Raw genomic sequence first — 19,094 nt, forward strand, 5'->3', positions numbered from 1 at the left:
GGCAGATGACTTTTTCATCTTAAATCCTTCAGAGTTTTCTTGGATCTTTGTGTTGCTGATAATATTTAAGTCATTCACAATTGATCTTTATACATTATTGTTGTTACTTCATATAACTTTCTCCTGGTTATCACTTCATTTTGCATCACTTTTCAAGGTTTATCACAAGTGTTTTTGTACCAATAGGTTCTTTTCCTCTATCTCTGATCTCTTTGGGATATAGACATGGTAGTGGTATTGTTAGTCAGAGGGTATGCACAGTTTTATGGCCCTTTGGGCATGGTTCCAAATTGCTCTTCAGAATGGTTAGATCAATTCATAGCTCCATCAACAGTGTTATTAGTAACATTTTTTCCACATCCCCTCTAATATTTATCATTGTCCTTTTATATCATGTTAGCCAGTCTGATAGACATGAGGTGGTACCACAGTTATTTTAACTTGGATTTCTCTAATTAATAGTAATTTGAAGCATTTTTTCATATGACTAAAGATAGTTTTAATTTCTTCATTCATATCCTGTGACCATTTTGACTCAGTTCTCTGTATATTTGAGAAACGGGGCTTTTTTTAAACCCTTACCTTCCATCTTAAAATCAATACTGTGCATTGGTTCTAAGGCTGAAGAGTGGTAAGGACTAGACAATGAGAGTTAAATGACTTGTCCAGGGTCACACAGCTAGGAAGTGCCCAAGAACAGATTTGAACCCAGGATCTCCCATCTCTGGGCCTGGCTCTAAATTCACTGAGCCCCCAGAAATGAGACTTTTGTAAGAGACATTAATGACAAAAAATTTTTCAAAGTTTTTTGTTTCCTTTCTAATCTTAGTTGTATAGGTTTTGTCTGTTTAAAAAAAAAGTTTAAATTTAATGGAATCAAAATTATCCATTTTGTATCTCACAATGTTTTAGATGTCTTTATTTGATCATAAGTTCTTCCCTTATCCATGTCTGACAAGTTAACTATTCCAGGCTCCCCTAATTTGATTATGGTATCCATTTTGACTTTATCTTGGTAATTGGTGTGAGATGTTGTTCTATGCCTAGTTTCTTTTATACTATTTTCCAATTTTCCAGCAGTTTTTGGCAAACAGTGAAATCTTCTTGCAAAAGTTTGCACCTTGGTGGCAGCTAATGACTCCGTGGATTGAAAGCCAGGCCCAGAAAGAGGAAGATTTTGGATTTAAATCTAGCATCAGACACTTCCTAGCTTCCTAGCTGGGCAAGTCATTTTACCCCCATTGCCTAGCCCAGGGGACCCCAAACTTTTTACACAGGGGCCAGTTCACTGTCCCTCAGACCGTTGGAGGGCCTGACTATTAAAAAACTATAAACAAACCTGTATACTGTTCTCTGGGATAGTGGAGGCTGCAGCACTGGCTGTGATGGGCCTGTCACACCTTGCACAGACCCATCACCACCACCACTATACCAGACAGCAGTATATACAGTGCATAATCCCCTCCCCCAGATTGCCATTCACTATGCTGACGTCTTCTAGTGGGCAGCCACATAATCCTTTGCAGGGCACCTCATTCTCATTCAGTTACTCTCAGAACAAGGCTCCATGCAAAGAATTATGTCACCGGAAGTAATGCTGGATGTGAGTGACACCACGTTTTGTGGTGCTGCCACATACAGTGCTCCCCTCACTGACCACCAATTAAAGAGGTGCCCCTTCCAGAAGTGCGGCGGGGGCCAGATAAATGGCCTCAGGGGGCCCAATGTGCCCCATGGGCTGTAGTTTGGGGACCCCTGGCCTAACCCTTGCTGCTCTTCTGCCTTGTAACCAAAACACCGTATTGATTCTAAGAGAAAAGATATAGGTTAAAAAAAAAGTTTGCATCTTTTTACTTATCAAACACTAGGTTACTGTGGTCATTTACCATTCTTTGTTGTATACCTAATCAATTGCTTTGATTTGCTATTTTACTTCTTAGCCACCATACTATTTTGATGATTCCCTTTTTTTGAGATCTGGTATGGCTAGGTCAACTTCCTTCATATTTTTTTTTGCATGAATTCCCTTAATATTTTTAACCTTTTGCTATTCCAAATGAATTTTGTTATTCTTTTTCTAGCTCTAGTAAATACTTTTTTGGTTATTTGATATGGCACTGGACAGGTAAATTAATTTAGGAAGGATAATCATTTTTATTATATTGACTCATGATACCCAGAAGCAATTAATGTTTTTCCAGTTGTTTAGATTTGACTTTATTTTGTGAAAAGTGTTTTTATTGTGTTCATATGGTTCCTGAGTTTATCTTGGCAGATGAGATTTCCAAGTATTTTATATTGTCTACAGTTATTTTAAGTGGAATCTCTTGCTGTAAGACTTTATTGGATTTGTTGCAGATGATTAATATTAATATTATTTTAAATCCTACAACTTTGTTAAAGTTGTTAATTGTTTTGGTAAGTTGGTTGATTCTCTTAAGTATATCATCCTCAAAGAATGATAATTTTGTTTCTTCATTTCCTATTCTAATTCTTTTAATTTTCTTCTTTTATCAGTAAAGCTAGAGCACTCTATCTATCTATCTATCTATCTATCTATCTATCTATCTATCTATCTATCTATCTATCTCTGTCTGTCTATCTATCTATCTATCTATCTATCTATCTATCTATCTATCTATCTATCTATCTATCTATCTTTATCTAGAATCAATATTGTGTATTGGTACCAAAGCAGAAGAATGGTAAGTTGTTAGGCTGGTATGCTAGGCTTTTGCTGATAGTTTTCCTACTATTGAACCAGCCCTATGTACCTGGTATAAAACCTACCTGGTCATAATGAATGATCCTTGTGATATATTGTTATAATCTCCTTGCTAGTATTTTACTTAAAATTTTTGCATCAATATTCATTAGGGAGATTTATCTATAGTTTTCTTTTTCTGGTTTTGCTCTTTCTGGTTTAGTTATCAGCACCATATTTGTGCCATAAAAGAATGTGGTAGAATTTCTTCTTCACCTATTTTTCCAAATAATTCATATTGCACTGGAATTAATTATTCTTAAATGTTTGGTAGAATTCACTTGTGACTCCATTTGACTCTAGGGATATTTTCTCAGAGAATTTACTGATGTCTTGTCCAATTTCTTTTTCTACAATGGAGTTAAGTATTCTATTTAATCTTTTGCTAATCTGGACAATTTATACTTTTGTCATCTATTTCACTTTGTCAGATTTATTGGCATATAATTGGGTGAAGTAATTAATGATAACTGCTTCAATTTCTTTTTCATTGGTTACATATTCACCCTATTATTTTTGATATTGGTAATTTGGTTTTCTTCTTTTTTCTTTTTTTTTTAAACCCTTACCTTCCATCTTGGAGTCAATATTGGCTCCAAGGCAGAAGAGTGGTAAGGGCTAGGCAATGGGGGTTAAGTAACTTGCCCAGGGTCACACAGCTGAGAAGTGTCTGAGGCCAGATTTGAACCTAGGACCTCCCGTCTCTAGGCCTGGCTCTCAATTCACTGAGCCACCCAGCTTACCCCCTTCTTTCTTTTTTAAAAATCAAATGAACTAATGGTCTATTTATTTTGTTGGATTTCCCACATAAATCCACCTACTAATCTTATTAATTGAATGGTTTTCTTATTTTTTGTTTTATTAATCTCTTGTTTGATTTTGGGGATTTCCAATTTATTGGAATTTTTTTCATTTTTTATTTTAGTGATTTTAGTCTCGTCCCCAATTTATTGATCTGTTCTTCCTTTATTTTATTGATGTACTCATTTTGAGATATAAATGTACCCTAATTGCTGCAATGGCTACATTCTATAAATTTTGTTATATTGTCTTCTTGTAATCATTCTCTTTAATAAACATATTGATTATTTCTATTATTTGATCTTTGACTCATTCTTTAGGATAAAATTAATTTCCAATTAATCTTTATTCTTTCTGCAGTCCTTTTTTAAATGTAATTTTTATGGCATTATGGCCTGAAAAGGATGTAACTAATATTTCTTCATTTGGTTGTGAGACTTTTATGCCCTATTTCACAGTACTTAGAAAAAGCTATATTCTCTTATGATTAAAATATTTCTGAGATTGGTTTTAGGGTAAGAATATCAATCTTTTGATTAGGCTAGTATATAACCAATATATATTAATTGACAAATGGGCTCAATCAGTACCCCATTCAATGACCAAAAATTCCTAATGGTCTTCCAGGCAGAGTTTTAGGTTCTCATTATTCAGCCCATCCATTGAACATCCTAAGACATCTCTAATTAGGAGGTAGTCTATCAAACTCTTAACCCCTTGTAATTTATGGTGACGGGGGGGGGGGGGGGGGGAAGAAAATCATTGTCTCTTTTGCCTATTAACCAGGTTTTGTTAAAAATGAAAGCATTTATTGTAATTCCTAAGAATAAAGAAAATTCAAAGGTCCTCAGACTAGTTAGAGCCCATGATTGAAGACCTGGACATAGGAATTCTCTCTAATGTACTGGAATTAACACAGTTCATAAAAAATAAATTCTCACAGTTCCTTTCTCTTTCCATTTCTCCAAAGATCTATCATATCTAACTTTTCTAAAATTCTATTTGCCTCCTTAACTTCTTTCTTGTTTGTTTTTTTTGGTTGGATTTATTGAAGTCTGAGAGGGAAAGATTGAGGTCTCCTACTTGCATAGTTTTATGTCTATTTCCTAAATTCTTTAGGAATTTGGATGTTATACAATTTGGTGAGTATATGTTTAGTGTTGTTATTACTTCATTGTCTCTGGTACCTTTTGTCAAGATGCAATTTCCTTCCATATCTCTTTTAATTTGATCAATTTTTACTTTTGCTTTATCTGAGATCATGAATGCTCCTTCTGTTTGTTTGTTTGTTTGTTTGTTTGTTTGTTTTTTTCCCCTTTCGCTAAAACATAACAAATTCTGCTAGGGATCCTTACCTTTACATTATGTATGTCTCCCTGCTTTAAATCTGTTCTTGTTAACACATTGTGCAATTCTGGTTTTTATTCCACTCTGCTATCCTACTCTTGTGTGAGTTCATCTCATTCATGTTCACAGTTATAATTACAGTCTGTTCTCCTCTATCCTAATTTTACCCTAGTTTTCTTTCTTTCTCTTTCCTTTTAATCTTTATTTGTTTAAAAATGTTTTGATTCTAAAAACTCTCTTCCTCAATCAACTCTTCCTTTTGTTCATTCCCCATCTCTTATTTCCCCAAGTAAGATCAATCTATCTAGTTTCCTAGGTGTGGATATTATTCATGCTTTGAGCTTAATTCTGAGGAGATTAAAATTCAAGTATTGCCTGCCACCTCCCCTCATTTTCTCAACCACTACATTAACTTTTAATTTACCCCAATATATGTTCTTTTCTCTTCTCCAAATTTGTCCCTCTTTTTCACCCTTTAGCTTTGTTTTGTTAAAATATCATCCCATGATATTCAGGAAAATATTAGGGTAGTTTCCTTGATGATTTGTTGTAATATAGTGTCCAGCTCATTTTTTTTCTTGTGGCTTTCAGGGAGTTTAATAATTCTTAGATTATTCTTGGATCTGTTTTTGAGGTCAGTTGTTTTTCTAACGAAATATTTCAAGTTTTCTTCTATTTTTAAAAATTCTTTTGATTGAGTTTTATTGTTTACTAATGCTTTATAGAGTCATTAGTTACTACTTGCCCAATTCAAACTTTTAGGAAGTTATTTTTATCATTTAGCTTTTGTACTTTTCCATTTGACCAATTCTACTTTTTAAAGAGATGTTTTTCTCAATAGCTTCTTGTATATCTTTTTAAAGCTATTTACTCTTTTTCTCATTTCTTTTCCCAATTTTTATTCTCTCTTATTATTTGATTTTTAAATCTCCTTTTGACACTCTTTTATAAGTTCTTTTGGGGCATGACACATCCTTTCATACTTTAATTTGTGGCTTTTCATGATTCCATTTTGGTACCATTGTCCTCTTCTGAGTTTGTATTTTGATTTTCTTTTTCACTAAAGTAACTTTCTAAGGTTATGTTTTTTCTCTGTCTTTTGCTCATTCTTTCAGTCTTTTTTTGGTGATATTATGAAATAGAATTCAGCTCTGTTCCTAAGTGCAGTGAGTACTATCCTGAGGTTTATATCCCTAGTACAATTTAGTATAGATAACAATAGGATAAGATAAGCATAAGATTAAGACTATTTTGTTTTAGGAAATATAATAATAATAAGGTTAGGTATAGTTTTAGAATTACATAGAATAGTGAGCATATGGGAGAGATATTCTTTATATTTTTTTATAGTCCTTTGGGCATAATTCCAAATTGCCCTCCAGAATAGTTGGATTAGTTCACAGCTCCAAAAGCAATACACGAGTGTTCCAATTTTGGTATGTGCCCTCCAACATTTATCATTTTCATTTACTGTCATATTAGCCAATATTTATTTATATCACCCTTTATGTCTAAATCATATATCTATACCTAATTTCTGTCATACCATTTTCCAGTCTTCCCAGCAGTTTTTGTCAGATAGTGCATTCTTATCCCAAAAGCTGGAAACTTTGGATTTATCAAATGCTAGATTGTTGAGGTAATTTACCCCTAATCTATTCCGTTAATCCACCCTTCTATTTCTGGGTCAGTAAGTAATCATCAGATTGTTTTGATGATTACTGCTTTCTAGTATAGTTTAAGATCTTGTACCATAAAGGCACCATTCTTTACATTTTTTATTAGTTATCTTGATATTATTAAGCTTTTGTTCTTCCAGATGAATTTTGTTATTTTTTTCTAGTTCTATAAAACAATATTTTGGTAGTTTGATTAGTATGGCACTGAATTAGTAAATTAATTTGGGTAGGACTGCCATTCTTATTATATTAGCTTGTCCTAACAGTGAATAATTCATGCTTTTCCAATTGTTTAGTGTCCAACTTTATTTGTGTGAAAAGCGTTTTGTAATTGTGTTCATATAATTCCTGTGTTTAGCTTGGCAAATAGATCCCAAAGCATTTTATATCACCTACAGTGATTTTAAATGGAACTTTTCTTTCTTCCTAACTCTTGCCACTAGACTTTGTAGGAAACACATAGAAATATTGGTGATTTATATGGGTTTATTTTGTATCTTGTAATTTTGCTAAAGTTATTAATTATTTCAATTACTTTTTAACTGATTCCCTAGGATTTTCTAAGTATATTGTATCATCCACAAAGAGTGATAGTTTATTTTCTGTTTGCATACTTTAATTTCTTCAATTTCTTTTTTTTCTCTTATTGCTAAGAACATTTCTAGTATAATATAAAATAATAGTGGTGATAATGGACATCTGATGGACTACTGATCTTAAGTGAATTTCTAACTGAGGCTACTGCAGATGCTTGCTGATGGTTTTAGATAGATATTACCTATTATTTTAAGGAAAGGTTCATTAATTCCTGTGCTTTCCAGTGTTTTTAATAGGAAAGGGTGATGTATTTTTCAAAGGCTTTTTCTGCATCTATTGAAATAATCATATGATTAGTTAATTTGATTATTTATATGATCAATTATGCTGATAGTTTTCCTAATATTAAACTAGCCTTGTATTCCTGGTATAAATTCCACCTGGTCATAATGAATAATCCTTATGATGTATTGTGGTAGTTTCTTAACTTATTTTGTCAGTAGTTTATTTATATAATATTAAAATAAATCATTCTTTAAATATTTGATAGAGTTCACTTTTGAATCCAGCTGGCCCTGGGGATTCTTTTTAGGGAGTTCATGGATGACTTGTCCAATTTCTTTTTCTGAGATGGAATTATTTAAGTATGCTATTGTAAATATTCATTCATTTCAACTAGATTGTCAAATTTGTTGTCATATAATTAAGCCAAATAGCTCCTAATGATGGTTTTAATTTTCTCTTTATTGGAGGTGAATTCACTGTTTTCATTTTTGATACTACTAATTTTATCCTCTTTTTTCCTTTTTTTAGTCAAATTATCCAGTGCCCTAAATACCAATTGTTCATATTTATTTCTTTAATCATTCTTTTACTTTCATTTTTATTAATTTCTCCTTTGACTTTCTTACTTTTAGAATTGTTGATTTAGTCTTCTATTGAAGACTTAAAATTTGTTCTTTTTCTAGTTTTTTCAGTTGCATGCCCAATTCATTAATCTGCTTTTCCTCTATTTTATTGATATATACATTCAGGGATATTCATTTCCCCCTTATACTACTTTAACTGTATCTCATAAATTTTGATATATTGTTTCCTCATTGTCATTCTTTTTAATGAAGTCAGTGATTATTTCTATGATTTGTTCCATGACCCACCCATTTTGAAGAATTAGATTATTTAGTTTCTAATCAATTTTTAATTTGTCTTTCCATGAACCCTTATCGATTATAATTTTTTATTGCATTATGATCTGAAAAAGTTGTATTAATTATTTCTGCTTTTTTCCCCCTTTGGTTTTGAAGTTTTTATGCCCCAGTAACATGGTTGGTTTTTGTGTATGTGCCATGTGCTGCTGAAAACATGATATATTCTTTTTTTATCCTCATTTAATTTTTTCCAGATATCTATTAAATCTAACTTTTCTAAAATTTCAATCACTTCCTTTACTTCTTATTCAATTATTTTTGTTATATTTATCTAGTTCTGATAGGGGAAGATGAGGTCCCCCACTAGAATAGTTTTACAATCTGTTTCCTTCAACTCTTTTAGTTTCTCCTTTAAAAATCTGGAGGCTATATCATTTGATGCACATATTATTATTACTTCATTATCTATACTACCTTTTAGTAAGATGTAATTGCCTTCCTTATCTCTTTTAATAAGATTTGTTTTTGCTTTAACTTTGAAATGATGATTGCTACTTCTGTTTTTTTCTCTCAGTTGAATCCCAGTAGATTCTGCTCCACCCCCCCCCCTTACCTTTACTTTGTGTGCCTCAAATGTATTTCTTGTAAACAAGATATCATAGGATTCTGTTTTTTAATCCACTCTGCTATCCAGTTCCATTTAATGGGTGAGTTCATCCGAATTACATTCAGTTATGATTACCATCTTGTTTACTTCCATCTTGTTTTCCCTCTTTTAATCCTGTATTTTCTCCTTTCACTCTATCCTTCCATGCTGGGAGCTGTCAAGGCACAATGTCTTGACACGGTCACATGTGGAGGCCAGGAGTTCACAAAGTGGCTCCTTGGAAGGATGGAGACACCTTCTAGCCCCCCTTTGTGTGACTTCTCTCATTAACATTCCTTACTAATGGAATTGCTATGATTATTTTTCTCTCCCCAGCTTTAGGAAAAATAATATAAGAGCAAATACTTGCACACTATTCCCTCAGAATACCACCAAAAGATCATACTCACAAAACCAGACCCAAAAGACTATCATGGGTTAACTTTTGATTAGGCATATAACTCCTAATAAAATCTGTGCCCAGAAACTCCCTACTCCCATGCATAGAAACAAGTTCTCCTAAGCCAATACATAAATTATTATAGGGAGAGGCTTGTACACTATGCCTTATTACATCATGCCTCAGTGACTTGATTTCTAAACCAAAATCCATCTTGGAAACTCCTCAATGAAACTCTGAAAAATGATTAGTCTAATATATTAAATATGAATTGTGTTTCTAGTACCCCTTTGACCTCTCAACTTGACTACTATGATTGTCAACTATCTCTAGAACTTCTGGTTGATTATTTTTATTAAAAGTAACAAATAATTTCCTTTGGTTGTTCATAAGCCAAGCACCTCACAGGTTAATGAAAAAAACTGACCTCTATTATGCCATCTGTGATGAACTCATTTATCTTTTATAAAACCTTTATGTGTCTTGTCAAGAATCAATAGAAACAATATAAGTGTATGGAATGATTACAGAATGTCAATCAGATTTGTTAAAAGTCACTTATCCAACTATCTGCATTTGAACATGTATGTTGAATATGTATTCATTGGGGTATAAAAATAAACCAAACCTGGGCATAGTCAAAGCAGTTTCATGCAGAGCTTGGCCTCAGGCTGACACAAACATCAATCATTTATGTCTTCACTACCACACCTGGCTGGGAACCCCCAAAGCTGTGAGCAAGGCAGACCCTGAGCTCATGGCACTTCCATACAAGTGTTTTGCCTTTAATCATTCCCTCCATTCCTCCTCCTTTATATTACTCTCCTTCCCACCACCACTCTTCTTATTCTCTTCCTACTTCTCCATAGAGTCTTTTAATCACCCCCCAAATTCTCCCTCCCTTATATTACTCCAGTCTTATTTTCCCTCTACTTCTCTATAGGGTAATATAGGTTTCCATATCCTAAAGAATTTAGCTGTTATTTCCTCTCTGAGCCAATTCCAATGAGAGTAAAGTTTAAGTATTGTGAATCTTGAAATTTCTCAGACTTGTGAATGTTAAAAAATTCCCCATTGGGGAATTTTTCATTGGGACAATTCCCTATTGGGAAAATTCCCCATTTGAAAAATGTGAGAACTCTACTTAGATCAGAAATGGGAAGACCTCTACTCCACCCGTACTTAAGACTGCTTTAGGGGAGAAAACTCCTTGCTGAACAATGAAAAATACTTAAACCCATACTTAAGCCATGCCTATTTTTAGAATTAATACAAAGGGGTGCTAAGTACCTATAAAGGTCAGGCAACTTGTGAATTTACAAGGAACAAAGAACTGGGAAACTTACTCAGAGCTTTCCTGGTGTGAATTACTCAAAAATCCACACCTTCTTAGGTGTGGACTAAGAATGAATGGTCTGTCCTTTGAAAAATGTCTCCTGTGATTGATAGATGTAAGAATTTAGGGGAGGTGAAAAAGGAAAATTTCCCTTTATAAGGGAAGGAAAAGCTGAAAAACATCTCTCTGGAGCTCTCAAAAGACAGTCTCTAAGGAGGTTGTTGAGAGAAGGACAATCTCTAAGGAGGTCTCTCAAGAGAGGCTGACTCTGGCTGGAACTCCCTCTGGGGAGACTCTGTCCCCCTGAATCCTCGCTTGAACAGATCTTATGGTGAGTGATTAAGGACTGACTGATCTTTTCTTTTAGGGCTTAGGCCTGGATTGGCCAGGGCTGCCTGGGCTGGCCTATTCTTTTCTCATTTATTTCCTCTCTCTCTATCTCTCTTTCTTTAATTCCTCATTGTATTATTAATTAAATTCTCTATAAAACCCAGTTGACTTGGATATATTCATAATTGGGAATATTTCCCTGGTGACCGCCTTATATTTGATTTAAAACAAGACACTGTAGTGAAAACATATTTTCTGCGGTCACAATTTACTCACCCACTCTTATATCTATCACAATTTATATCTTCTACTATTTTACTCACTACAATTTACAACCTCAACCATTTTAACTCTTACAGTTTATGGCATCCACTCTTTTAAAATGTTACAGTATTACCCAATACCACCTTCATTCTCCCCTCCATTGTAATAGTTCCCCCCCCCATACACCTCTTTATGTGATATAATTTACCATGTTTTTCCTTTCACTATTTCTTTCAGTAAAATCCCATTTTCCAACTTCTAACTACTATGATAATGATAAAAATTTTAAGAGTTATAAATATTATCTCTCCATGTAGGAATATAAACAATTTGAACTTATTGAGTCCCTTACATTTTTTTCTCTTACTTACCTTTTTTATGCTTCTCTTGAATTTTGTGTTTGGACACCAAATCTTCCGTTTTGGTCTAATTTTTCTTCAGGAATGCTTGGAAATCTATTTTATTAAATAACTATATTTTCTCCTGAAAGAGTACAGTCAGTCTTGATGGGTAGATGACTCTTGGTTGTGAATCCAGTTCCTTTCCCTTCCAGAATATCATATTCCAAGCCTTCTGAACCTTCAGTGTGAAAGCTGCCAGATCCTATGGGGCTGACTGGGGCTCCATGATTTTTTTTTAAACCCTTACCTTCCGTCTTGGAGTCAATTCTGTGTATTGGCTCCAAGGCAGAAGAGTGGTAAGGGTTAGGCAATGGGGGTTAAGTGACTTGCCCAGGGTCACACAGCTGGGAAGTGTCTGAGGTCAGATTTGAACCTAGGACTTTGGTCTGTAGGCCTGACTCTCAATCCACTGAGCCACCCAGCTGCCCCCTAACTCCATGATTTTTTAATTGTTTCTTTCTGACTGCTTGTAGTATTTTTCTCCTTGACCTAGGAGCTCTTAAATTGTCTATATAACATTCCTGGGACTTGTCATTTGGAAATTTACTGTAGGAGGTGATGTATGGATTCTTTCCCTTTCTATTTTACCCTCTTGTTCAAGAATATTAGGGCAGTTTTCTTGGAAATTTCTTAAAATATGATGTGTTTTTTTAAAATAATTTCTTATTTCTTAATATGATGGGGGGTTTTTTTGGTCATGATTTTTCATGTAGTCTAATAATTCTTAAATCGTCTCTCCTAGATTTATTTTCCAGGTCAATTTTTTTTTCAGTGAGATAGTTCATATTTTCTTCTATTTTTTCATTCCTTTGAATTTGTTTTATTGTTTCTTCATGTCTCATGAAATTATTTGCTTCTACTTGCCCAATTCTAATCCTTAAAGACTGATTTTCTTCCATACTCTTTTGATCCTCCTTTTACATTTGGATTACTCTATTTTTCATGGATTTTTTTCTTTATTGGATTTAAACCCCTTTTTTCAAGTATGTCAATTCTGTTTTTTTTAAGACTTTTTTCTTCATTGTATTTCTGGGCTTTTTTTCCCCACTTGACCAATTTTTATTTTTAAATTCTTATTTTCTTTTCCTATTCTTTTCATTTATTTCCCCATTTCTCTTCCACCTCTCTTATTTGATTTTTGAATTTCTTTTTGAGTTTTTTCAATGCCTGAAACTAATTTCCATTTTTTCTTCCAAGTTTTGCATGTGGTTCCTTTCCTCTCACTGTATTTTTTACAGAGACAGAAAAGTAGTAGTGCCTTGTTCTTCTTTGTCTCTGCAAAATTTTTCTATGGTTAGGTGTTTCTCTTTGCTGTTTGTTCATTTCTGAACATGGGCAAGTAGGCATTTGTTTTGCTTCACTCAGCATATTTCTTCAAAGCTTTTGTTAGTTTTGTGTTTTCAATGTGGGTGGGGAAAAGAATTGGGAAGAGAAGGATTTTAGGACATATAGAATTACCAAAAAAAAAAAAAAGAATGAAAAGTCATTGAAGTTATTTCCCCAAAAAAATGCACCAACGGGAGAAAATCAGAAGGAAATACAAAAAAAACAGGACAACTTTGAAAGTTACATGTTGAGTTCATTATATACTGAAAAGGGAAAGCAAGCTGTTACAAAATAAAAATTTGTGGTTTTATGTTAAATCTTCCCTTTTTCTATTCTACTTTACATATAGAGATGCTTGTTTGTTATGGGAAAAATAAGACTTTGACAACTAAAAAAAACAAAACAAAACCAATATGCCACTTTCCTACCTATTTGAGAAGACTTTGAAATTTCATTTAATTTCTCTGAGCCACAGAACTAACAATACTTAATTACTCCAAAGGGTTGCTGTGAAGAGAACACTTCTAAAGACAATCTAAATAATGATAATTATTAAGTTGTCTTTTTCCAAAATAATGTTTACAAATTTGAATTCATGTCTTCAATACTTCTTGAAAAAATGAATGAATATTTACCTCCAGTATCAAGATTGATCTATTTTCAAAGGAAACTAAAACTCTTGTTCTCTTTTCCATTAGGCTGCAGTGAAAGCAGTGGTGGCCTCCACCCGACTGGGGGGTGGTAGTGGTCACAGCTGCCTTTCTGTCACCTGTAAGACTTCAAAACCAGATGAAGAAAGTGAGAGTAAACAAAATGAAACTCGGAAGGAAGAGAGCGAGTTTGTGTTTGCAGTAACAGGAGCCCAACTTGAAGAAGAAATAAGAGACAAAGTGGAACCTGGAATAGAACCTCGTCCTCAAGCAGAATACTTTGCTCCAGAAGAAGCCCTAAGAGTGGCTGGAGAGGAAGAAATACAACAGTGGTTCCCAATACAGGGCTGAAGCTAGTCACTTTCATGCATGGACTAATTTGTTTTTCAGTCAGGAAGATTTGTAAGCATGATCTTCACTGTAGTGGTTCTATTTTTGAGGTGCAAAACAATGTGTAATAATATGTCAGCTGGTGACCCTAACTCCAATGCATGTGATTGCTTATGAATTGTAGTGTCCTCTTTGGCATGTAATGGATTACATGTAGTGTTATCTAATACCAGCAAGTGAAATTTGACAATGAGCAAACAGCCTAACACTTAAACTTCATGTATATTTGCAGAGGGCAAAAGTTAATGTTCGAAGTGAATCATATTTATAGTTTCTGTTTTCAAAAATTAGCCTTCTGAGGGAGTTATTATCTGATTTCTTTGGAATGGTAGTTATTTCAATTGGCATACTGACCATCTGCTACATGTTGTTACCATGAAACTGTTTAAATGCGTTTTAAAATTCTTATATAGAAACTGTTTACAAGAAGATAACAAATAGATGTCTAGTATATGCAAAAACATTCCATAAATTCTGGTAAGAAATTGAAGCATTACTTTCAAGGGCCATGAAGCTATATGCCCCTCCACTTTGTGTTGAGAATGCCTTACTGTACCTTTAACTGTTTATACACACTCTATTACTAATAACCAAAAAGCCCTTTCATAGAATTCTGCCATTTCATTATCCTGGCAAATTTTCAATACAACTGGGTTGGTCCCTGTATTCTTCCCTTCCAGATTCTCACTTTCTCTTTCATAAGAATCCTTTTGAAGAAAAGTTCTTTAGGGGATAGAGGGTGATGAAAATTGGACATGTATAGAATAGTGCAAAAAAATATTTAGGATCTTTGTCATTTTCTAAGATATAATTATACTTACCTAGTAGTTTATAAAACCATAAAGCTAAAAATAGTTTTTATGGATAAAATCTGTAATTACAAAGTTACTTAGAAAAATCTTCCAAGGCTGAATGTCATGAAAGTAATTTTTCAAAATAAGTTCATTATCAACTTTGCTATAATTTAGGATATTCCTTTGCCATTAAAAGTCACTTTCTTCCCTTGATTGTTAAAGTCATAATGCTAATGAACTAAAGCATATTCAACAAAGTACTTTGTGTGTTTTTATGCTCCAAACTAGTAGTTCCTTAATTTCATAACAAAGTATTTTTAAAGTATCTGTGTTAGATATATGTGACAATGTCATTTTATTTTACTTTTTTATTGAAACAACCTTAAATTAGAGAATTGGGATTCTAATATTCTTTTTATTCTTATTTGTTTTAATCTTAAAATAAACTCTTTTGGGGGGTTTAATAGTACATCTTTCCTTTTTAACATAGACTCTAGTGATTCACAGAAATCAGCTATTAAACATATGTATGATTTTAAAGTTCAAATTAAAATTTTTATCAAATCAATCCTTTTTTATTAAGTCAAATGCTTGTATATTTTATAATTTCATTTACTCCAGTCTATAATCTTTCTGGTAAAACTGGAAAATTAATTGCAAACAACCAGAGCAGTTATGAGACATTTGTCTTTCCAAATAATGGTTTAGAAATTGTTACCCCCTACCCAATACATTTCTACCATTCACTAGTGACTTTGAGCTTTCTTGTTAGCAATACAACTTACTATGAAGTAAATCCCTAAAGGAAAAGCAAAATTTTATGGCATTAAGAATTTGTATTTATAAAAAATAATATTAAAGTGCCTCTTGCTATATCCAATTTCATATTTCACCTTAAATGGCTATATACCTTTCCTATTTTTAGCTTTTGGTTCTAACTACAACTTTTAAATCTTCATTGAATAATCAAGTAAGTTCTCTAGTGTACAGAATTTTCAATTCTTTTGACATTTTCCTCTGAAACATACACTGGAAAATAAGAGTACTTCACTTTCTGAAGATCACTAGAATATTACTGAAGATATGCTTCCAAAGTTCTTCCTTTTTCCCTTCTTCCACTGGGAAGAAAAGGGTACTTATTGTTTAAGCACTGAAATAGGCAGTGTGTCCTACAGGTAAAAGTAGTTCTATTATTTGCTGCTTTTTAATTTAATTTGACTTGACAACCCAATCACATGACAAAGAAGACTCACTATTTTTTATTCTGGATGAATTCTAGTAGTCAACATCACTGGACAATAAGAAAAACATTTCTCTGAATTTTAGAAAGACCAGATAATATCTGGAAAATGACTTCCTAATGGTTTAATCTAAATAAAACTTATCTAACAGAAATATCATATCCATTCTACATTTCAAGGAGCAATGGTCACTTAGGGCATCAAGTCAATAAATTAGCCTGCTAGAATCAACACCATTCATTTCTTTAATCATTGTTATTATATCATCTAAATATAGCCATGCCCAAATACATGTTTATTCACTCTCCAATCTTAGCCTTAAAATAGCCCCTTAAACATACTGGAGTTTATTATATTTGGCCCTCGATACTCACTTATATGTGAGATAAAACTAAAATTGCAAGACCAAAATTATATCTAGTGATACATCTTTTAAGTATAGTTTACAGATCCTAGTTTATCGATTGTTTTTAATTTAGCCTCTTCCCATTTAAAATATTTTCCCAAGACACTATCTAAATAATTTCTAAGCAGCCAATGTCAGTTCAGAAAAACACCAAAAATTCAGTCAAAATAGTTAGTGATAACACTATATACATGAAGCTTGGTTTAGGTTTTTTGAAAATATGTGAGAATGAATGGTTAAACTTTCTTTAAACTCCTAAATATAATATAATGAAATCACAACATATTACATATATTCCTCTCAAACTGTCCCTTAGTCAAATAATGTTTGACTAGTTGGAATTCTTAATTTAGGTAAAAATTATTGACAAATGCTAAGCACACTAAAAATTAAAATTATTTAATTTTGCAAAGTTCAGATATTCACAAGGCTATTCAGTCTTAATAAGTCAAGAGTTATTGTTACAGGACATGGATCACAAGTAAAACTCGTGGTACAAAAGATTTACAATTGATGAATCACTAAACATTTATTTAGTGTCTACTATGTGCCAGGTGCTGTACTAAGCACTGGGCTACAAAAAGAGGCAAAAGACAGTCCTTGCCCTCAGAGTTATCTAAGAAGGGAGACAACATGAAAAGATACTAATGGACTATAATTTCCAGTGAATATTTTGTTTTTAAATTTTTGTTTTCCATAGGTATAGCATAGTGCTTTAACCACAATGAACACTTAGGTGAATTGAATTAAATTAAGTATTCTGGTTCTTGAATGAGAGACACAATCCAGCCCCATATCTTAAGCCTTTCAAGTTTGAAAGGTCTTTCATGGTCTTTAAAAACCCAGGATCAGCATGGTCTGATGGGGATATGATAAGGGATGTAGACTCTAAATGATCACCCTAGTGCAAATATCAATAATATGGAAATAGGTCTTGATCAGTGACACATGTAAAACCTATTGGAATTGCTCATTGGCTATGGAGGGGGATGAGAGGAGAGGGAAAGAACATGAATCATATAACCATGGGAAAACATTCTTAATTAATTAAACTTATTTAAAAAAAAAAAAACAGGGTCACTTCCATGTTGTGAGAAGGTTTAGGAAGAGGACTTTCAGTTAGAGAGCCAGGCCTAGAGATGGGAGGTATCAGACACTTCCTAACTGTGTGACTCTGGGCAAGTCATTTAACCCCTTGCCTAGCCCTTACTATTCTTCTACTTTGGAAGCAGTACTTAATATTGATTCTAAGATGGAAGGTGATTAGTTTTTTTGTGTGAATTTAAGCATCAGTCTTTCCATGGCTATCAATGTTCTCTTCTAGGGGAATTATTTCCAATTTCTTTCTGGTTCTTTCTCTTTCTGAAGATGGAACAGACACTATCAGCCTTTGAAGGCTATTAGAATCATGTAGCTGGAGGATATTATTGTACTTCTTATACTTTACAAAGGGAGTGTGAAGCTTCACAGACTCACTGTAGGAAGTCAAATAATATAGCTGCTTGAGATCCAGAATGCTATTATGATTCTGCACATTCTAGAAGGACTTGAAGGATACTGACAAAAGCTATTACAGAATAAAGAAATCTTTTAAAAAGTTTTAGGAAAACTAAGGTAAACACTTGGACTCTAGAAATGATAGGTGTAGGATAACTAAGGAAAAATAACAGTGTTAATACTCTATTAATATGATGAATCATCAGTGTAAAGTGATAGAAGATATTTAGGTACATCAAGTCTAATTTTTATTTCTTTGAAACATTTCGAGCTATTTAAGAAATGATCTTCCAGGTTACCAGATATTGTATATTTAGCTAACTTAGAATTCTTTCCTTCCTTCCGACTCTGGTCCTTAAGGTGGCAAACAATTTGAAACTAGGTTTTATATACATGTAATCCTGTGTTGTGGGAAAAGACTCATAGAAAACAACAATAAAATGAAGAAAGGAAAGTGAAAAATGGTATGATTCAATTTGCATTCAGCCTGTCAGTTCTTTCTCTAGTAATGGAGAGCATTTTTTGTCATGATTTCTTTGAAACTCTTGGATCATTGTACAGATAAGAATAAGTCCTTTATAATTGATCATCATAATGAGGGAGGCCATATTGACCAGCCTTGAAAGTTCAGGAAGGCCTGAACAGGGAGCTGGCTAGCCTTGGGAGTTTGTCAGAACCATAAATATGCCAAAGACCCCAGCTGCAGTGGGTACCAGATAAAGGCCAAGAAGACCCCAATAACATAAAATTGTCAAGGTCCCAAGAATAGTATGTAACCTATAAGGGCTGAGGGGAGCCATACACGCCGGCAACGTTCCAACAATGGTATGTAGCAGATAAGGGGCTGGAAGGGGGCCATACATGCTGAAAAGTACTTAAGGCCCAGCCTTTCAGAAGCAGCTCGGAACTCTGATGGTAAAGGTTCCCACTGGTGCGCGTACCAGTTCCATAATAAATGGCCTTTTTCCTTGCCTGATTGTAGTGTCCGCCATCTTCCTTGGTGGTGGGTGAAATCCTGGGTCTTAACAATATACTATGTGTAGTGGTTTCCTGGTCCTATTCACTTCAGTTTGCATCAGTTCATGTAGATCTTTCCATGCTTTTCTGAAATCACCTGCTTTATCATTCCTTACAGCA

The 19,094-nt window shown here is 33.5% G+C and overlaps 1 protein-coding gene across 8 annotated transcripts in view; it reads left to right on the forward strand.

Annotated features, from left to right (window-relative positions):
* CAMK4 (calcium/calmodulin dependent protein kinase IV) overlaps window positions 1-15,381 on the forward strand; it is a 215,012-nt gene extending 199,631 nt beyond the window's left edge. For all 8 annotated transcript variants that reach the window (XM_007486600.3, XM_007486603.3, XM_016431362.2 and 5 more), the window contains one exon: window positions 13,678-15,381. In XM_007486600.3, coding sequence (XP_007486662.1) covers window positions 13,678-13,980 — 303 coding nt within the window. In that variant the 3' untranslated portion in view covers window positions 13,981-15,381. The remainder of the gene's footprint in view (window positions 1-13,677) is intronic.
* The last annotated feature ends 3,713 nt before the right edge of the window (window positions 15,382-19,094 follow it).

This window comes from Monodelphis domestica, chromosome 3, assembly GCF_027887165.1.
Source record: "Monodelphis domestica isolate mMonDom1 chromosome 3, mMonDom1.pri, whole genome shotgun sequence".
Lineage (NCBI taxonomy): Eukaryota > Metazoa > Chordata > Mammalia > Didelphimorphia > Didelphidae > Monodelphis > Monodelphis domestica.